We start from the raw sequence: 22,274 nt of genomic DNA, 5'->3' as shown, positions 1-22,274 counted from the left end.
AGAGTCATACCAAGCTTCTATGGTATCAAGTGAAGGAAATACTATTTCYCTTTGCTAGGAGAGAAGGATGGCAAGATAAAATGAAGCATATGTATGTCTGCTTCTAGGCTGGGAATAAAGACTATGTTTTGGTATATTTGGTTTGTTTATCTCCTTATAGTCGCAAAGCAGTTTCCTAGTTAAAAACAAAACCAAAAACTTGAATAGGTTTCAAGAAAGACGTTCTAGGAAGAAAAGACAGTTGTCTTGAGGAATAAAGCACAAACCTGTCTTAACTGAGCTTGGAGAATTCAGGGTTTCTTCTATAACACAAAATGCAGAACCATGTTAYGAAAGGGAATGTATCTTTGTATACTTTTTACCAATCYGTGAAAGCTCTGCAAACCTATACAAAGACCCCTAAAGTTTTCTATTCTTATTCTTTGTTCTTCATGAAAGAAAACAAGATTTTCCTACTGATCTTTCAAAAGAGATTTTAGGAGGTTAGACAGTATCTATAATCATGGGTGTGGGATGAATCAGTTAAGAAATTCAATACTTCAAAGTACAGTATGTGAATCATCAATGACAGAATGTATTCAGAAAACTTCCTGTATGGATGAATCTAATGTTACTTACCAATGCATTTCCTTTTCTCCTTCCAGCATAAATTAATTTGGCTTATGGCAGCTGCTTAGCATTTCCAATTCAATTCTKCAACCTGTTGCTTTCTAAGGAATATTTAGAACTATTTTTAGATAGGAACTGTAGCCCTATAGTGCCTTAAATGAAAGGGCTGTTTTACCCAGGAGCATACACAAAGACCAGAAGGAAGGACAAGAATGATGAKCTGTCATTAACAGTGGTGAAAAAACATGTCATGTGGGAGCTAAAAACCACTGAAACCCCAAAGGCAGTAAGATCAGAATATGCAGCCTCATGGTGCAGGAGACAGAAGGAAATCAATCAATTTAAATATCTACCCCTTTTTTAATGTGCTATTAGACTTAGTAAAAAGGATACTCGCTCTGCGGTTACCTTAAATTCTAGCTATCGTTTGGGATAGAAACCTGTAGAAGATGTCTCAGTGTCCAGGGCGTACTCTCAGGACTAGACTCAGTACTACAAACCTGAATTCTTATCTCGCATTTTGTCCGTGCTTTAGTCTCGCTTCTGTAATGGCCTTTGGCCACACCACACTGTGATCTTACCGCWTTCGTTATTGCTCTAACTGCCCAGATGGGATGTTAATATCTGCTTGTAATATTCTGTTATGTGTTCTACCTCTCTTATTCAGGGTCYTCCCTGTAACAAGCAGTTTTCTGATTAAATAATGCAGTTAGATTTGATATCTAGAGGTTTGYTTACCTAAAGGCTGAAGTTCCTCCTTGAGTTAAGATGTTCCTTGGCCCAGCCAGTTGCTGTAACTTCACCTCCTGAAAACAGCACTGCTGCGCRAGTCTAGGGTTTTCAGGGTGCTCGTCTCTACTATTTACATTATCTCACTGAAAAATTCCAATTTTTCTTTAGCAAAGGAGTGTTGAGCCAATGTTTGTAAATTTTTCCTGGCCCAAGAAAATTACAATACTTTAAACTGGTATTCCAGCTCATTTTAAATAAAAGAATACTTTTTTTCATTAGAAGAATCTGGATAAATGCCTCACTTGAAATAGTTGCCTGTAGATTTTAGGGTTCCAGGTGTTACATTAAATTTRTTTTACAACTCTGTTAGAGACTCAGCAGGCATTTGTGACAAAGTATTGACCTTTGTATTTGCACCCTCTAGTATGCTCCATCTAGACCCTTTCACTAGCAGTTTCTTTTGAATGGAAAATGATCTCTGCATGTCTTCACRCTCAAGCATAGAGGAGCCTTGGTGCCCTCTTTGTTTTAATCAAATCACGATGTTGTAATTTTGTCTCCAGAAAAAACATACTTTCTTCTCTGAAACTATACTGTACCTTAGAAATGGTTCTAAATGCAGTAGTTTGTATTTAAACAGATTACAGTCTTATAATTCCAGGGATTTTTACCTTACTGCTTTTTTTAAAAAAAAAAAAAAAAACACTCCAAGATTTAAGCAATGTTCCTCTTCATCTAGGGTTGAGATTGAATATATCCAATGGGAACTTACACTTCCGTAAAGATACCTAGACCTTTAATTAACTGAAAATGATAAGCTGCACTACTACAGTAACCTTACTGTCTGTCTGCTCGTCTGCTCCCATGATTTCTCCCTCTCCTCCCAGCCTATGCGGAGACAGCTGTTTGTTTAGGTGCATTATGTACTACTGAATTCGGGAACAGGCCCTCCGCTTTTTTTGCAAGTCTGCATGATGTCACAGCAATTATAGGTAGTTCCAATGCAAAATGTAGTAAAGATGTTTAATTCTGTTTTTATACTCGCACAAAATGTGGCGCAAGATCTTGCTAAAATTCGGGAAGGTTTTTCTGTCTGTCTGCTGTCAGTCCTCTCTGGGGAATATTATTCCTTCGTTGACCTGTTTCATGCATGTTTATGTTAATTTGTCACAAGAAATACTTGAAATAGACTATACTGTTTATAACTTGAAACAGATGTAGTTACGGAATGGGCATCTTAAATCTAATTTCTTAATTTAGCCTGTTTGGGAAGCAGTACGTTGGAGGCACAGCTCTGCTAGCTTCAGCTGCTTTGTCTGAGACTGAGAACTATGTAATCCCTGCTGTTGCTTCAAAATTTAGCTTGACATTTTTACTTGTGTTGCCGTCACCACTCACAGATGCAATGTAGCCTTCATTTACCTCTATATTGTATTTTCTTTGAGCTTTCTTTTCTAGCCACAGAGATCATTTTACTAAATGCATAGAGGTACTATTTTCTCAATCTCTAATACTTGGATGTGTAAGTATTTTATTTTCCAGCTGGTTTACACATCTTRCACTGGTCAAAACACAATTAACAAGGTTTATTATGCAGATTTAATTAATTATTTCATATCTATCACCGAAATAAAAATCGAAACATACTCATTCCATAAAGCTAGTAAGAATTGTCCTCAGWTTAAAATACACTGCTTATCTAAACAGAGTATGAATAGAAGACTTTTTCCCCCTCCCACTGTATAAACTTTCCTTTTAAGTACTAGTAGACTTACATATGTGTGTATATATATAGTGAATATATAAATACATACATCTATAAAGAATATATGTAGGTATGTATATCTATAAATACATAYATCTATTTCTCCATACTTACTCTGACAAAGTGAAAATTTTGTCCTTGTTTCATCAAAAATACAGTCTCTTTGTAAACTTACCTTCTGAGCTGGTCTTAGGATGAGAAGAAAAAAAGCACTTTGCRTTTTTTGACTTCAAAAAAGAGTTCTTCTGTACTGAAGTGTTCCACAGAATGGGCACCTCTTTTCTTCTCTGTTCTACAGAGCTTGAAAAAAGCCCTGGAGGAACAAGGTACATAATGAGTAACCTGACCAGGCAGTGTCTAGCTGGTTTTAACATCCATAATTTTCTTGGCCTGTGGGAACTGAAGCTTACTGGTTAAAGTCAAGGTCATTCTTTTGGCTGGAAACCTGTCAGTTACTGAACTTTGCAGTTTGGTCAGTTGAGATGAAATTAATCTCTTCTTAGTGACCTAAAAGTTAGACATTATATATTGTCTAACTTAGTAATCTGTATTTCCTTTACTTTCACCAGAGGAAGGTGGGCAATTCATTCCACCTGTGTCTCTCTCTCTCTCTTTTTTTTTTTTTTTTTTTTTTTTTCCCTCCTGTGTGTGTGTGTGTGTGCTGAGGGGTCCTTGGCAGCAAATGTAGATGTCTGACCTTTAGACTTCCCATCAGTCTTACAGTGTCTAATGAACGTTTGTGAGCAGCATATCTAAAATGAAACAGTCTATGGAAGATCTCTTAGCTTTTCAATCATGTTCTGACAATTTTTGCTCTCTCTGGAAGAGGAGTAATTGAAGAGATCAAAAATTCCTGTTCTCCTTTTCCCTGCAGTTTTACTATCAAGCACCCTTTATAAATTAGGCTGCAAGTTACTTGCTCTTTCCTTTAATGTAAATTCCTCTTTTGCTTTCTAGAATCAATATGTGACTTGTTAGGCATTCACAAAGCTCTGTTTCTTTACCTTGAATTTCTTGGTTTGGTTCAGATAGATGTAGAGATGCTCTTGCTAGCAAGTTTTCTAGTGGGAAAAACACTGGCAAAAATCTGTGGGGAAAAGTAGGGCGAGGGAATCTTCAAAGAGTTCAAGTGGAGTACTTAGCTTTTCATTATCTGTTTTAACAATGTGTGCTTTCAACCAAGTACAGGAAACGGGTTAATGGGAAAGGGAGAACTTTTAATTGTATTAATTGAAAAAAGAAACTTGAGACACTTTGATATCAAATGGGAAAAAAGTTACACATCAAATCCAGTTCCTCAGCATCACTCTGAGTGGATTAAAGAATACCTGCGCTTCCACCACTTATCTTCTCTCCTGTTCACCTCTTGTGTGTGTGTGTTGGGGATTTTTGTTTTTAAACTAGTCTTATTTTCAATCATTTTAATAAGATTTGAGAACTACATAAAGGCAGCGAGGAGTCTTTCTGTGTGGAAGTTCAGTCAGTGGTTCATCAATTCAGATGCACAAGCCTTAAGAATAGAAGATGAAACAAATAAAAAAAATTGTTTCTAGGTTTGCCTTTTTAAAATGAAATTAATCTAGGTAAGGAACATGAAGGATCAGCTAGAACTCTGACTTGCMGCATACTGCAGTGTTTACAGAGCTAGGGCCAATTATATCTTAAGTGGGAAGGAAAAATGAATTCTCTTTCAAATGGGTTATTTGTAGACATAGATCACTTTTACAGGTTGATCTCTTAGAAGTGTTCTTATTATTCCATACTGAAGATTCCAGATTACAAAAATGGTTTCCTCAATATTAGTGTTATAAAACAAASCTGATTTGAAGCAAAATAGGATTTTTTTCTTACTCATACTGCTCACCTCTGAGCCTGAAATGCATGTTTTCACAATTTTAAACTAGATATTATTTGACATTATCAGATTTAAATCAAATCYAATATGATTTAAAAATGATCATGTATTAAAGTAAGGGGGAGAATGTGAACTTCAGCTACTAAGATAAAATATATTTTAATGTGACACAGAACTAAATGTTCTGTGGTTTGGTGTTGATAGTTATTTTTTGAAACCTAGATGAACTAGCAGGATGCTGAGAAACAAGGGAGAAAACAAAAACAAAGAAAAACCCTATGGTTCAGTATCTCCGGGGTCAGACCTCCTAAAACTGATGCTATGAGAAGTTTGACTGTGTTCTGTCCTGTTCTGACATCTGTTTAGCTCTTCTGTTATCTGGGGTTGAATTAATTTAACAAAAGACAGGAAGCTGACTCTTCTCTTGGGAACAGGGAGGTGGTCAATGTTTTCAAATCCCTGGCTTTGCAGTGTTATCGGAACCTTTAATGAATCACTGAAACGACAAGCTAGTCGTTACTGTGGGGAGACTGATACCTCAGTGGTGTTTATCAGCATACTACCATTATTCAAAAATATTAATGTTAGCGGATGGGCTGGTATTTCTAGCTCTACCAATTGTATTGCTATAGTTCTGCAAGGATAGAGGTGGGATGAGTCCAGGAAAGTTTTAGTCCTACGGAAGCTCACGTGGTGTTAGTCTCAAAATAGCCTGTTTTTCACTCGTTATGTGATTCATAGGCCAGAACTCCACCAAAATTTTTCATAAGCTCTCTGTAGTTGTACCTAGGTTACTCAGAGCCTTGTTCCCAGAACAGGCATAGACATATGGATGTGTATGTCTTCTGGCATACTATGGTTTGTGCCCATATTAAAGAGTGAAAGTTATTGAAGTTTAGTGTGATGTTTTTGCAGAAATAACTTATTCCTAAAAGTGGAAGGAAACATAAGACTAGGAAGTCTATGCAAGAAATTCTATTGCCTATAATGTAATACTTTTTTCCTAAAGGAGTTGTGACTCCTCTGTCCAGTGACGRTATTTAGAGGCTTCCTAACATTATGAGCTCGTGACTTTGTTTTAAGGTGAATTTCCCTCAGAGACGTTTCTGCTTTTTCATTTCTCCCCACCAAGTTCCCTGTGTGGCAGAGGTACTTTTTAGGACCCTTCTGAATATTTGGTACTCTAACAGAGGTCCTTCACTCCTAATAGAATAAGTTATAAAATAAAGGGGACAGTWAGTTTTGAGGAGTGTTTATGGTGCATTGTCTGAATTGTGCATTATTTTCAGAATTTGCAACATTATCCTGGTCCTGGTATAAGATACCTATTAGGTATCTTACAGGTATTAGATATCTAATAGATATAAGGGATAGTCCAGGTAGTGGAGGTGTTTGAAGCCTTTGGGTAAGATATAATGTTGGAGAGTGTGCGTATGTGTATTATACATTTTATTCAGTTTCCAGCTAGTCTGTGGCTTTAGAACTGTTACTGCTGTGTTTTTAAGATGGTGCTAAATGATGGTTTTTCTGCCAAATTGGTAGCTGTTAAAGCATGGAACGTAAATAAAAATTTATTTAGGAAGAATGTATTTTTCAGACTGAAAATAAAACATAGATATTTTTGCTTTGATTGTTTCGCCATCACACTTCCAAATTTATAGTGCCAAAATGTATATCTAGGCGTRTTTCTTTTTTTTTGAAAGCAGTTTCCAAGCTGAAGTCCTGATGAAAGAGAAWTTCAGCTAGTTCAAGATTTATATTACTGCATATTCTTGTTCAAAAAGCAAAGGCAGTTGCAACTAAATGTGAAAGTAAGAATTGTGTATGAAGATTAAACTGATTTTCTCATTCTCATGCAAGAATAAGAACTAAGTAGATTGTGCTCAGTCTGCTTGTCCAGTCAGTCTTTACCGTTGCATCAGAATTTGTATCCCTGTTCTATGTATTTTTAAACAATGCCCTTTCTAAGGACTAAATGCAGCAATACTGTAATTGCTTGAAAGCTATACACTGAGGAATTGAACTCCACCTTTCAGTTACAAAATTTGCTATTCTAAAGCTGATATAATGCATGCTACTCACTAGCGAAGGGAACTGCAGTTACGGGGGTCCTGTGAATTAGTTCATCTACATCTTAACTAAAATTGTCTCTTCAGAGTCATAAGGACTCCTGATTCTGACCTTTGAAAATGAGTGATACTTTCATTTACTGGGTAATTCTGAAATACAAAGGACKTGTGTGTCTGAAGTAAAACCTTAAAATGCCAGTGTACTGCGCTAGATAAGTAGTCAAGAGGTAGTTGTAAGGCCTGGTGTATATTCAGCAGTAGTACACGATGTAGTTCACAGTTCAGTGTTATCACAAATACAGTGGTTGTTTTACTTTGTTGTTATAACCTTTTACTTATGAGTGCTGGAAAGTATCACAGTCAACAGGATCTAGAAGGAATTAATAGCTATTCGTGTTAAGTTTAACTGTGCAGAAACAACGTAACCCAAACAGAGCCTTTGCCCAATGCATCTGTCCTAAATTAGGTTTGCTGATGGGATGGATTTTCAAATACATGAAGTTGTAAAGCTTTTAACATTGTAAATGTTTTGGCTCTGATAAGTAAATACATAGTATTGAGGCACTGACAAAGCCACTGGATAAGCAACTAGTGTTCCACAGCTTCTGGGCTTGGAGATCAGCTGCAGAATACAAATACAGAAATGACTGACTAAGCAGTAATAGGTAGTCAAATGAGAGAAGTCTGTTTTCTTTTTTTTCTTTTTTTTTCTTCTTCTTTTTTTTTTCTTCTTACCAAAGGTGAGCCCATGCAAAGTACTAGATACTTAATTTTAAGCAATCTTACAGATTAAGCTTTAGGAATAAGGAGTTAGCACAGGTGTGTTGATCATATTATAAATATGCCTTGTGCATATAATAACTTGTGTTGTACATTTGRGAGTTTTTTGTTTGTTTGATTCTACTGTTCAGTATGACTTACCTTTTGTATTTATTAACACTTAAATTGTTTGAGAGCATGTGGTAAATGGAGGAGGAGAACAGACTCTAATCAGTCAGGTTGCAGCAAGCAGGCCTGTGTAAATACTACCGCACCTCTTATATTTATAATGCTTTTGTGAAGTCTGAGCATGCACAATAATCTACTGCAAGTCTTTAAGGCTGCCAGATTGGGAAAATTCAGGAATCATTTGACTTGGGTTACTTACAGACCTGTATAACGAAAGGGTGAACTTTGTATCTCCAGCTTCTTCTGTGTGAAAATGGGCTGGTTGAGCTATTTCAATGACATAGAAGAGCTCTCTCAGATAGCTGGGAGAGGTGTTTTGGTCTGGATAATGGTAGATTACTAGGAGTCATAAGGTGTCTTAATTTGGGTTCAGAAATAATTGGCTTTTGCAAAAGCAAATATGCTTTTGATCAGAGGAGAAGAAAGTTAGGCCTGTCCTAGCTAACACAATAGTCTAAATAGTGCCTCATGAGCTAAATCTAGCCCAATGAAAGCTTTCATCTGGTCCTATTACTTGTATTGCAATAATGCTGTTTACTCTATTACAATATTGATCTTGTGCAGCCCTGATTTTGCAGGGTTAACTGATTTCATTCTTGAGAGAGTTATCAATTGTCCAGAATTAATTACTGCTGAAATGCTGATCAGAGAAGCTAGATTTTTATTTCTATTGTATGTGTTCAGTTGACTTTTTAATCTCATTACTGCAGTCTCAACTGTTATATCTTATTTTTTAGCAAGAACAATAAAATCTAGATTTTTTTTTTTTAGGCTACTTAATCTCCTTTTAACTGAGTAARTGCTAAACTGAAATCTTTTTCTTAAGAGATAAGAATGCATATATTGAATTGGACTGAGATGAGAATTATATCGTCTGGATATTTTTGTTATAGATGTACTCTGAAATTTAAGGAAGGAACTAAACTGTAAACGTTGTTTCTAAAGAAGACATAGAATTAAGGTGAAGCATAGAGGTGGAGAAGGGAAGGAGTAGTTAAACCATTTAAATGGTTAAAGGTTTTGAGGGCCAGGCAAAGTAACTAATAGCAGGTGGTGATATTTAGAGGATCATGGGGTAAACCAATTTAAATGCTATATATGCTGTTGCCTAGGGGCTTTTTTGAGACTATGGGGAAGGAAGTAGGCTCACTAGCTTGTTTTCCACTGGAATTTTATGTTCTCTCTAAATTCCTGGAATTAATGGTTTGTGGCAGCCTGGATCTGGTTCAAACTAGTTGGTAACAACTTAGCAGAAAGCAAGTATAGAGATCTTAATTACTTTGTTTTTGCGWTTTGACTTTGCAACTGATTCTATTAGCCTCTGAATTGCAAAGTCTGAACATTTTGTTTGAGAAGATTAATCAGTTATGGTAGAATTCCTTTCAAGCTCCGTAGCTAAAGCACTTGGGAAAAAGAGTATGAACGTGGTTAGGTAGTGGATTTAAAAAATAACACTCTCAATCTTCTGTGCAACTTGTGCAGTGCACCCCAGAAAAAGATAGCCTTAATTAAGTGGAGTAAAATATTAGATTCTGTTCCTGCAGAGTAGACTTGGATTTGTTTTGACCACGGAGTGTCAATTTGGTTTGAGTGCAACTGTAACAACAGCAACAGAAATTATAAGCAATGGCAAGCAAAATTCCAGCATGCTTTATTCAAGATACCTGTTGCACTGGTATCTTGAATTCAAGCACTTGTATTCAAACACTGTTAAAAGTGAAATGATAATCAATGGTAGTTGATGTGTAAGTGAAAACTTCTACCTTGCAGAATGAAGGCCACTCATCCAAGCAGTGTCTTTAATGACTCTTTTTTTTCCCTTGACCCCTCTTGACTCCTTGGCTGCTTTCACTGCAGCTGACTGAGACAATTCCTAAAATATGCAGTGAAATATCAAAAAGTGTTGGTTTATAACGTTGGTACTGCACAGTATAATAACAACATTGGTATAATTGCGGTATACTTGAGGAACTAAGTAGTATGCTATAGTATGCTATCTGAGGGTTAAAAAGTAATCTTGAAAATTTAAAGATGTACTTGAATTTTGTCATAGTGTTTATCATCACTGGTTGGTCAGAATTCATTTGCACACTTCACATCTTAAATGATGCACATGAATTTCCAAACCTCCCTGCTCCCTGTGTACTTCCCCTCTCTCCAAAAAAAATGTCCTGAAACTGTATATAACCCATTTTATTAGAGAAAAAATTTTATATCTTTTTGAAACTAGATATAAGAACAGAAGATGTGAGACTTCAGGATTAGTTTTGGAGTAGAGGAAGAGGTGTTATAAATGTTAGATATGTGCACATGTGGTAGAAAGCAGGCAACAATGCTCTTTCCTACTTTTGTCCAGCAGTTTGAAAATCACCTTAAAACGCCTATTCCCTGGCATTAAGCACACAGCAAGAGAAAAGCATTTGACATTGCCAGTGGTAGCAGAATGTGGTGGTCTGGAAGGAGGGAGGTGGAATATGCTGTGTATCCTGGAGGTGGCAAAGTGAGAAGTGCTGATTTGTGTTCTATTGGGCTGGAACTGAAGCTAGTCAATTAGAGAGATATTTAGGTAGCTTCCATGGAAGGAAGAGGGGAAAAAAAAAGGGCAGCTTTTCCCCTATTTCCTTTCCCAGTCACCCCAAGTATAAAGTTAGTGCCTGCAACAACTCTACTGCCAGTTTAAGTGTCCTTTTGCCAGAGCAGGAGTGCAACTGGATGGATGATGCTCTTATGTGCAGCCTTTAAACTGGCAGAAGACTGGGGTGGGGAATAGGCAGAGCAGGCAAACGGGGAGGCGGGGACACGCAGGAAGTAAAGCGTCCCCACGCTGCCTCCTCTTCCTCTGCCACTGTCTTCCTCTGCTGCCGAGGTAGCTGGGCAGGCAGAAAAGAGCAGGCTTACCTCTTGCTTCCATTTATTCTCACTATTCAGAATTTGAGAGTGGCAAAAGCAGATATTAAAATTAAATCTCTGCAGCCTCATGTACTGGACTTGGAAAAGTACAGGAGGTCTCCAACGGAAAACCATGCTCCCTTCTAGCTTTGATGTCTGCTTTCCTTCTGCTGTGCGTTAAGGCAGCAGTTTAGTAGATTCCCATTGGAAACGAGCACCCAATTTTTTGGTGCATGTGTCTCTTTTCCTGATGGATTTCACAAAAAGAGAGATTTGTCCTGTATTTGTAATTGTTAATTCTCACTGTTGTTGCTGCACTCACAAGGACTGTGTTAAAGAGGTATGTATGAACTTCACTGTATGGTATAAGTATAAGTAGCCAACGTAAAGGCTTTTGGAGGTGAATCGTAATTCTTGACCTACAGAACTGCTGAACTGGTGAGAGTTTGCGTAAACTGGGTCTTCAGCTTTCAAACCTAGCTGTACTTTTTTTCCAGCAATTTTTAAAAAATGTAGATTAGAACTGCTGTTCCCTATCCAAGATGTTATTAATCTCACTTTTCTTATAGTTTAGCACTGCTAAGGGTATGTGACACTTTCTGTATCTTTTATTCTAGCTTATTTTGGTGTAAAAGTCACTCAGTGCTGATGGTTTTACCTTCTTTTATGAAGCAAATAATATTTGTAGTATCTTTTACACTGGAATGAGATGATACATCACTGATCCTGATAATCTAACTAATGCAGAATATTACGTATTTCTATGAAAAAATTGTTTAGAGGTGTGCTGAGTTGCCTTTACTTTGGTGTTTAAAGTATCTTGAAAAGCTAGCACTTTTAAGAGTTCCTATGTATGTTTTTACTGGATTGATCATACAGCTGTACAAATATAGATGTTAAACTTTGGAACAAGATTTTTTGTTTCATTTAAATATAAAAGAATCACAAATCTTATATGTAAGATTTGTCAAATGCAAAATCTGTGCTTAAGCATAAGAGGAYTGCAAGATCAGTATTTAGTTTACTTTTTGATTGTTGCACCTTCTGGTACCTACATATATAATCCTATTCCAAAGGTATGGATATTCTTGCAAAATGTAAATGTTCAGGAGTTTTTATTTTTATGTTGGCACTGTGGTCAAAAGAAGCAGTTCTGCCCTGATTAGCTCTTGCACTCACRCTTTCCTTCTGTAAGCCTGGGAGCTAGTACAACTATGCAGTGAACCACAATGGAGAACTTAATTTCACTGAAAACTGCTACAGTCTTTTTGTTCTGGGTTTGTTTTCAGTTTGATAAATATCAAGATGTGGTTCACTATGCTGCTGTATAAATGCTTGTGCTGGCAAAAGGAAGAAAATGGCATGAGTGTGGGAATGGGAGATGGAGAACAGAAGTCTGCTTTCAGTAGCAGTCTCAGTTTTGCTATCTTACACCAAAGTTCCAGGAAAATCTGATTTTTCTTGTGCATGTTATACCTGTCCTGCACTTTTTTTYCTTCTTCTATGTAGGAGTGTTTCCTTTTATTTTGCCCTAGCAAATTCAGAAAAAAATGCTGATATGATTGAAATATTTAATTCTTTTTAAATTGCCACTGGGGAATGGGACCAATAGATTTGAAGATTGGAGTTGTCCTCTGATTCTTCCAAATGGATTTGGGGTGCAAAGGGAAAATGGGGAAAGGCATACAAGAACATGACTTCTTGTAGTAACATTGTTTAAAGTATTTGAAGCAGGAAATACTGAGTAGCCTGGTATGTCCTTGAGTGTCTTTGAGCTTAGCAATGAAAGTATGTTTGACTGTACAGCTCACATGAACTTTTAAGGACACAACAAGGTCACTTGAATTGTAAGGCCTCCCTTTGGTTTCTCTGTGCTGGCAAAATTAAACTGTATAGTCAGTTCTGGGCAAGAAAGTGTTCACTGCTTTCTTAGTTACTACCATTCATAACGGAATGATATGTCTTAGTGTGTAAAATAGTCTTCATCTCTGTTGTGATATGTAAAATAGTCTGAAACTTTCCCTATTACTTAAAGGTGAAAAAATCTTGATTTACTTATTCTTTAAAGCTGATGACACTTAAGTGGTCTAACTTTCAGCACAAGCATCCTTGGTAGCACTGTAGACTAGGCTCAGACAACCTTTCCATGGACTGTGTACCAGTTTACAGCTCRTCCTATATCCTGTGTTGGTTTTAGGTACCAGTTTAGGGTCACCCAGATTTTTCTAAGGAACAGTTAGGAAAATGGAAAATATGGCGGAGGGGGCTTGGGAGGGCTGTTTTTTTTCTCTTCTCCTGTTTTGGGATTCACAAAATAGAGTAGTGTAGGATGGAGCCCTCATGGAAGGGCCTAAAAGCTTTTGGCTTTTGAACAGGTATTTGATTTCTTTCAGGCTAGGGATATGTAGGCTAGCAAAATAGGTCACTGATTCTAAAATCTCTTCTTAGCTTCACTTTTTCACACTTCTTGACTTTTTAACCACATGCTTTGCTCTTTCAACAGAAAGCTCATGTTCTGGTTTCCTTATGTTAGTATTTTGCTGTACCAGTTGCCTTATGCTTATCTTAGCTGTTTTCTTTTTCTGAAATCAGATTGTATCAGAGATTTGACATCTGTCTTTRCTGTCACAATGTAAGTGAACACACGTGGAAGCTGTTGCTACATCTGGGGCTCTAGTTATTTAGGAACCTCAGATGTGTTGAGCTTTAGACTTACCAGACAAATTTAGGTGCAAAATTCAGATGTAATAAATAGTAAAAATAACTATTGCAGAGATTATATATTTACAGAGAGAGGAAACACTCTGTACAGAGATCTGTCTATATACATATGAACCTGAACTTCTGGGACCATTTTAAGTTTGGCCATAATAAAAGSTGATTATCACTGACTAACCTCTACTATATAAACAGAAATGCAACAGGAATTCAATGCAAGTAGTAAATGTTAAAAYAAGTTATATAAAACATCTCTTATAGTAGAGTGTAAGGCTTTTTGATGTGCTGCTGGAAAGCTGGAGATCCGTGGCATGCCTGGGTTACTGTATTTAAGCTTGCCCGCACAAACTTTGGTCTGGTGTCTTACAGCTGAGGCATTGATCCCCTAAAGTGTTAGCTTCATTGAAGCTTTTAAAAGCATTAATTTAATGTTCATAGAAAGRCTGTGTTCCAGGGCTTATTCTTGTCACAACACACTTCAGTTCTGTGAATCTCAATTGCCAGAATTTCGTAAGAGTGTTTTTTAGTGTAAAGAAACTRATGATCCAGAATGCAATTGTAAGATAAATTTATATCAGATGAGACTTATGTACTTAAGTTTTTGTCCTTCACTCCCCTCCCTCCCTTTTTTTTTTCAGTTCCAGATGCACACACAACACCTTTATAAAACATAACCACAAATAGTACTGTTGTTCACTGATAGACTGAACTCTTGTGGTCTCCTAGTCTTGCGTTTGCTCCTTTTGAAGTCCGGTGTGCCCTCTCTTGGCCGAGTGGGGTACAGGATCCTAGGCAGTGAGCCTGTGAAGTCAATCTACTGCCCTGTCTGGCCAAGAAAAAAGTAGCATCTGAATATAAGTGGAGCTCCCTATCATATTAAATACATATTAAGTAAAGGTCTGTAGCTGCAAAGGGTACGTCTGGAGACTTGGCCTTTCCATTTCAGGACTGCCAATGGCAGTAGAAGAAAGATGAAGGGCTGCATATGATGTCCCTGTTTGGGAAGTTATACTGTTTTGTACAGTGAGAGAAGTACTACGTGGTCAGGGTGCAAATCATATTGCTTGTGCTGCTACTATATTTATTTATTACTGTATTTATTATTCAGGTGCTGTGATTTTCATTCTTCCTTTTTTTCTTGTTTAGTTGTGATTTGCCAGTGATGGGGGGTCATATGTATCAAGTGTATGTGAAAATGAGTACTGTACGGTAGCCCTAGAGGCTTTTAGTTACTGAATTCAAGTAATACAGATGTCAGGTTTGTTTGATCTGAAAACTGGTGCTCTTTAAATAAGAATATTTAAACATGCTGGCTCCAACCACACTCAATCTGCTGTTCAGTCTATAGAGACTAAATTGCGTGAAGTTGAGTACCAGATTCTGCCTTTGTGCATAACTGCCACTGAAATAGAGATTCTGGTTGTGAGGAAATGATAGTTCCAGCTCTGTGCTTTGTTCTGTAGAATTCCCAACTGGTCAGTGCTTGGGGTCTGAGCACTGGTAGTAGCAGCTGATTTTGCTCTAAGAAGGGTTTAGGTTTTGTTTCCTCTGCCCCCAGGGGAAACAAACTTTATCATGCCTTGGAGGAGGGTTTGCATTGTGTTGCTGAAGGGTTTTTGAAAAGGATTGTATTACAAAGTTCACTCTTTTGAACTCGCAGCAGCAATCATACAACAGTGTGGCCTACTAAACCTTCTGGGAGGGGCAGAGATATAGGAAAGTGCATGTGACGAGTTTTTATTGCTGTGATGTTTTTTTTTCTTTTTTTTTTTTTTTTTTTTTTTTTTGTTTTTAAATGATCCAGTTAGATGCTATCTTCTGGCTAAGTTTGTTTCCTGTAAAATGAATCTCTGTCCAAATTACTTTGTATAATGGTATGCTGGAAACGTTAGAGAAAACAACAGAATCCTTTAAAAACTGTTAATTATGTGCAGTTGTGCATTACTATTACATTGGAAACACCTCCTTCTCTTCTCAGTCTGGTCTGTGTATACTCCTCTAACCAACACTCCTTCCATAGGAATTTAAAGGTACTCTTGGCGTAACTGTCAAAGCCTTTTCTGATGGAGGCGTAATTAAGAAACGGAAAAGCTCCGCTTTAATAAACAGCTGAGTAGTAAGATTGGGGTGAGATTTCTTTATTTTGCGCTAGTAAGGAATTCAGGCCAATGATCTATCGAGTAGTAATAGTTGTTCTGTAAGTAAATTTTTGCACAATCGCAACTTAAATCAAGTGGGCCCTCCTGGTTTTCTGTTGCTGCTTGTATATTCCAGGGTGTCAAGCCAGCCAGCTTTGATAAAGTAGCAATCCCTGAGGTGAAGGAGATTATTGAGGGATGCATTCGGCAAAACAAAGGTGAAAGGTAAGTTCTTTTCAGTGCACGTTGATTCTAAAACTATGATGAACTGTTTTGACAAAAGTTAGGACATGAGTACTACTAATTCAGCAAGTTCTTTTCTTTGGTAGGTTCTTACTAGATGCTTGTGTTAAAGCGTTCTTTGCAAACTGTGAGGAAAGCTGTTGTTGTTACAGTAGCCATCCTTGTCAATTCGTTCAGAAAATGCACTGTTCTAACTACAGCTTTGARCTAGTCAGTAAAATAGTGATGGCAATCCATCCARGTTGCCAGGTATTTGGGTTGYTTGTTGGGTTCCTCATTCTCACGTTCTTCCCTCCTCGCTTCCCTTCCCCCAACCTGTTTGATTCTCTTGGCATTTGATAGCTGATCACTTTGTGGATTCTTTATTCTAATTTTTTTCTGTTCGTATTTATTCGCATTTTCTGTGGGGTGACTTCTGCTTGAAGTGCTTAACTTGCAGATTTTTGATAATAGTGTAACTGCTGACTACTTTGAGTTCTTTTTCTGCTTTTCCACAGTTGTGACTTGCTGAAGGTTTATTTTTAGAAATGCTTCAATCTTCTGCTTTTCTCTAGCACCCCTTGCTTTCCTCTCTGGCCTTCTGTCCACAGCCTTTTTTTTTCTTTTTTCCCTCAGTTCATGAATGTTGATTCATGCTCTTCTGCTAACTCTGTCCTACATTTGATGATGATGCTGTATATTTTTAATTTCTGTCCTCTTTCTCAATTATTTTAAACAGTTCTGTATTTTTTTCTATCCATAAGCTAATTTTGTGGGTGCACATCACTCACTCCTGGCCATTTAGTCTCCCCATAGCAGCTAACTTTTAGACTACTGCTGTTACACGGTGCATATGTGAGCATAGWTTGTCTTTTGCTGTATCAGTTAGGTAACTGGTAACCTTTACACTTGTCATATACTGGTCGTAAATCYGTACAGCTAGTATGGCTGCAAGTCAAGCTTAGTCAGCTGATATCTTAATTTTAGAGGGTGTTATTGTGTGGGAGCATAATTGAAAATAGCGCTTCTGGAGCAGCATTAAATCCTCGAACTTCTAACTGTRCCCCTAGCTAGCACTTAAAGGTGAATAATCATGAAATGAAAACTGATTCTCAATTTAACCTTTTCTACTACTTAAACTTTTCTGAAGCCTGTTATTGTCAAGCTCAGTTCCCACTGTTGGAAGAAATGTGTAGCATTGCAAGTTTGGGAAAAAGCTTACACTAAGCAGAATACAAGATGAAGTGATTCAAAAGTAGTACAAAATCTAAAGGGAAAGATGTAGTGCTTAGACAGTGCTGAAATAACTAGATGAGATTTTTAGATGCTATCCTAAATGTGATTTAGTCTGTTTAGAKTAGTGTACTGATCTGGGGAGTAAAGGTTGTGTGTTGGATCTTAATCTTCAGCAAAATCAGATTGTTYCTTCAAAGTTTTTTTTGTTTGTTATTTTAGTTAATACAGAGCCCATTCAGTTCAATTTGCTTAAAATCTCTTGACATGTCCATTGTATTGACCAGTGCATGCTTTTTATGTATCTGTAGCATCATTGTAGTGAATTTCTCTTATCGTACTTTAAAAGAGAAATTCGAACTTTACACAATGAAATGATTAATGGGAGAAGCATGGAAAGCAGAGAAACAAATTTGGAGGATTATTTGGCAAGGATATTCCTTAATAATTTATCAAAACCTAATAACTGTATGTGCTTTCTATACTCTTTCCCAATATGCCAGATATGCTATTAAGGATCTTTTGAATCATGCTTTCTTCCAAGAAGAGACGGGAGTACGGGTAGAACTAGCAGAGGAAGATGATGGAGAAAAAATTGCTATTAAGCTCTGGCTGCGAATTGAAGACATCAAAAAACTTAAGGGCAAATACAAAGATAATGAGGCAATAGAGTTTTCTTTTGACTTGGAGAGAGATGTCCCGGAAGATGTAGCACAGGAAATGGTAAGTGGTRGTCTTACAAAGTATTGAAGGTACTGTCATTCTCTGATACTGGAATGAAGTCTATCAGCCTCTGCATTTGCTGTTTTCTTACTGTCTTGAAATAAAACCTCTTCAGAAGTTTGGGATGAGAAGTTAGTGCAAGAGAGTGATAACTTCTATTGTAGCACTACAACAGTAGCTGTGTTTGACAGTGTGAATTCTGTGAATGTATCCTCCTTCAGGTGGAATCTGGCTATGTCTGTGAAGGGGATCACAAGACAATGGCGAAAGCTATCAAGGACAGGGTGTCTTTGATTAAGCGAAAGCGAGAGCAGCGTCAGTTGGTGCGAGAGGAACAGGAGAAAAAGCTGCAGGAAGAAAGTAGTCAAAAGCAACAGCTGGAGCAACAGCAGCCATCAAGTGCTTCCCACGCAGGGTCAAAGCATCCTCAGTCTGTCACTGGTACTGCTTCTGTCCCCACTACTTCAGCCTCAGTTTCTACACAAGTGGAACCTGAAGAACCAGAAGCTGATCAACACCAACAACTGCAGTTCCAGCAACCCAGTATATCTGTTCTTTGTAAGTGTGTCAGTTGGTTTATTTTCTGTCTTTCTTGTGCACATACTATTTCCCTGCTTAGGGAGTCTTAAACTCTTGGGTGTAATAATAAATATCTTAAGATGTTGCTGACTTCTGAAGAACATTAGCCCACTAGAAGGCATAGCAGAATAAGATGTGTTCCTGTTCCTTAGCCAAGACAGATCATGGCACAATCGACAATGTAGTGTCTTAGTAAAAGATTATTTTCCTGCCTTTTAAGTTAATACAGTAAACTACCTGAGGCCCCTGAAGTGTGAACAAATGTCCTAGTTTTTACTGCCATGCTGTTCAGGACAGTAAATTCTAGCCCTGTAGACAGTACTTACACCAGTGCAGTTAGAGCCACCAGAAACACTTGTTTGCTTAAATTTTTTTTTCAGGTGGAGATTAGATTGACAAAAGCAGTTCAGCTCATAATTCAATTTGTGAAAAATTTTTTCATTTCCTGTTTTGCAGACCAAATATAGCAAGCTAAATTAACATTCTTAACTTTCTCTTTTGCCAGCCCACCATTTTGTCATCAATACTTGAATAATGATAAGAACTTTCACATTAGAGTGATGAGGTTAGAAGGCGCATTACTATCTGTTTTATTGTTAATTTAGATTTCAAGTTCTAAGGGGTACACCTGCATGAGAGACATCTGCTAGTCAAGCACAACAGGCTTGTTTTATACTTCTGGGGAAAAAAAATCTGAAAGATCACCTGAGGTCAATAACAATATGGAATTTAAATTTCTATTCCCACCTCAACCTTTCATAGCAATGATAGTTTGCTTTGAAGTATCATTCCAAAAACCTCCTGAAATTAATAATTTTCTATGGGTTAAGGGAAGGCATGCTAGTAAAGAATTACTATACTGAGGAAGAAAAAATTCTCATATTTTTGCACTAGCTTAAATATTGTAAGAAATAAAAGGCTGCTAATGTCAACATAGCATGACACAAATACAATCTAGTTTGGTTGATTGCAAGATCTTTAAATTGTGAATCCAGAGTGCAGGTTTTGAAATGAGGATTTTTATCCTTAATATCTGCAGCTGATGGGACAGTTGACAGTGGCCAGGGTTCATCTGTTTATACCGAATCGTGTGTGAGCAGTCAACAGACTGTGTCCTATGGTTCCCAGCATGACCAGTCAATTTCAACAGCTGCAGTCCAGGGATACACAGCTTCAGCTGGCCAAGTGCAGTCACAGCAGCACGGAGGATATCAGCCACCTGCAGTGGTAAGCCACATTACAGTATCACAAATGTATAGAATTATTTTATTTTGTATTTCTCTGGAAAAGCGAGAGGAAGATCTGACAGCCAGTTTTCTGTGTTTTGCATGCGATACAAGTTCTGCACAGGAGCAGTAAATAGGATGTTTTTCCACTGGGGCTAAGGCTAGTAAAAACAAACAAGGCATATTTGATCTGGAGCATGCATTGAGGCAAAACTGATGAGTTAGTAGATTTTCTGGACAGATGTTAACATTGTGAGAACAAGGTTTTTGCATGAAAATGAGCWTTTAATCTCAGAAAGATGTTGTGAGCTGCTTTGTGAATATATGAAGTTATCAAGGATCAAGTCATTGGGATGATTTGAAGAARGAATTAGAATAATTTGAGCTGCTATACAAATACGAAACTGCTCTATATGTTCTGTGAGGCTTTGATTGCAGACTCTGCAGGTAAGATTTTTAACTGTTATAGAATGCTGCATGTGAGAAGTCCGGACTGAAAAGACCCCACATCCTTGTACCCACTTTTATTTCTAGCTTGTGTTGATTTGCTCATCAGTTGCCATGCATATTACTTTTCCCTGGAAAGTCTGCATTGGGCACAAATACCTTTCCTAGTATGTTCATTTGTGTTATCCACCCCCCCTTTTTTTTTGGTATGTTTTTTCCTTGGTATGTTTTAGAACCTARTTTGAGAATACGCAGAAATCTACTCCAAATCCAGAGTACTTCTGCTRCTGTTGTATTGTCTTTAGTGGTTCCCTTGTCTTGTTTTTTAAGCAAATCTAAACCTGAGGCAGACAGGTTATTGTATAACACAGTAATACCATACTGGGAGAAGAAGCAACACTTCTAAGACTTAAGGGTCCTCGCTTTTTCCTTTTTTCTCTTTTGTACCTGTAGTTGTGAACTTTATTGCAGAATCATTGATGTTACTAGCTTTTTGAAAAAACGTGCTGATTTCACTCACAAGCAAAGCCTCTCCATCCTTTCCAAAGGCACTTAACCTGAAGCTTTGTGGTACTGCTACTCTTTGATCAAACGAGTTTTTAAGCCCTCTAAACAAGCTCTTGCTTTGGGTATACCATATTTTGGTGTGTGGGCATATCATATCTTAGACCAGAAGCCATTTCACTGTCTTGGGATGGCTAGCTTCCAGGTTGAAAGACCGTAATCTTTGAGAGAGGATGGGAGAACAAGCACATAAGAGATGCATAGTCAAGCTGCTTAGCACACTACTAAAATGTGCTCATGCTCAATGATGATGACAACGGTTCCAGAAGGTTGACAGAATGGAGTAGAACACTACAGGAACTATAACAGTTTTGTTGGGAAGACAGGATGACAAGTCAAAATGGTTTTGACATCTGGAGAAATGACCTTAAAGAGAAATAGAACGCAATTCAATAAGGACAAATACAAGGTTCATGCTTAAACAGCTACATGAGTACAGGATAAACAACTTGATTAGGCAGCAGTTCTGCCTGAAAAGGTCAGGGATTACACTGGACCACAAGCTGGACATGGTCAAAAACAGGCTGTTGTGAAAAAGGCAAACATGCTATGTGAAGTAATTCTACTCTTCCTGGCCATTGGTAAGTCTATTCTTGGCTCTCTGCTTGAGGGAAAATCAGGGTGAATGRGCGAGAATTCGGAGGAGAGTGATTAAAAATCATCAGAAATCTAGAAAATACATGGTTTATGTGAGAAGACTGAAAGAATTAAGTTGAGTCTATTGAAGATAAACTTAAGGAGAGAGAAAGCTTTAAGTTTGTAAAGGCCGCTGGCCTCTCCACATCTTTGTCAGAGAGGACAAGAAATACCAGCAAAAACCTATTGTTTGGGAAAGTGGGTTTTTTTTGTTTTTTTTTGTTTGTTTTTTTTCCCGTCCCCTAATCAACAAAAGTTAAGCACTGCACTCTCCATTTCTGGAGATGTCTCTAAACAGRCTAGACAAATTAGTCAAGAATGACATGTATAACTAGGCTTGCCTTGGGACAGGGTGAAGATGAAGGGTAACATATTTAACCTTTTGAGTTCTCTTTTTGTCTCTGTCTCCCAATATTTTGAGCAGTTTAGCGAGATTTACCAGAAGTCTTAAAAATCACTCATTTCCATTAGACTTCTGAGTTCTTTTCCTGGAGTTTTGTATTGGATTTCTATTTTGTTAAGAAATTATGCAGAAATAAGTATCTGYAGGAAACTTCTACGTTAGAAAAGGAAATATTATAGTTGAAGACTGCCTCCATAAAACTTCATCTTTCCATTTACTTTCTTTTTAAAAGTAATTCAGATTCTTCCAGTTTGGTTGGATTTTGACCTACTGTTTTCTGGGTTGTGGCAAGATTACAAAATCTTGGTGCTTTTATTGGCCCAGCATCTGGAAAATGCTTTTCTGAAAGACTGATTTTCCAAATATTGAAGCAACTTTTTTTCCACAGCTTATGTTGTGGAATMTGTAATGTTTAAATTTTTATGTTAATGCTTTAGATGAATAAAGAACCAGCTGTATCTAGTTAGTCCAGTTAACTCAAGAAGGCCCCAAGCAGAGAGACTGGTGAGGCAATATGT

At 37.4% G+C, this 22,274-nt stretch overlaps 2 protein-coding genes across 10 annotated transcripts in view; both read left to right on the top strand.

Moving 5' to 3' along the window:
- Nucleotides 1–22,274, top strand: part of LOC146584817 (serine/threonine-protein kinase WNK1-like) — a 108,331-nt gene that overhangs the window by 44,726 nt on the left and 41,331 nt on the right. For all 9 annotated transcript variants that reach the window (XM_085324166.1, XM_085324165.1, XM_085324161.1 and 6 more), the window contains exons 5-8: nucleotides 15,860–15,948; nucleotides 17,682–17,901; nucleotides 18,123–18,459; nucleotides 19,520–19,707. In XM_085324166.1, coding sequence (XP_085180292.1) covers nucleotides 15,860–15,948; nucleotides 17,682–17,901; nucleotides 18,123–18,459; nucleotides 19,520–19,707 — 834 coding nt within the window. The remainder of the gene's footprint in view (nucleotides 1–15,859; nucleotides 15,949–17,681; nucleotides 17,902–18,122; nucleotides 18,460–19,519; nucleotides 19,708–22,274) is intronic.
- LOC146584818 (uncharacterized) overlaps nucleotides 21,278–22,274 on the top strand; it is a gene marked incomplete at its 5' end in the record, with an annotated part of 4,733 nt that continues 3,736 nt past the window's right edge. The window contains one exon of the mRNA XM_085324117.1: nucleotides 21,278–21,298. Within this exon, the coding sequence (XP_085180243.1) occupies nucleotides 21,278–21,298 (21 nt within the window). The remainder of the gene's footprint in view (nucleotides 21,299–22,274) is intronic.

Source organism: Rhea americana, unplaced genomic scaffold (genome assembly GCF_003343005.1).
Source record: "Rhea americana isolate MKP2758 unplaced genomic scaffold, rheAme1 scaffold_9, whole genome shotgun sequence".
Lineage (NCBI taxonomy): Eukaryota > Metazoa > Chordata > Aves > Rheiformes > Rheidae > Rhea > Rhea americana.
Note: the sequence above shows the minus strand (reverse complement) of the source record. Positions and strands in the feature narration are given on the sequence as shown.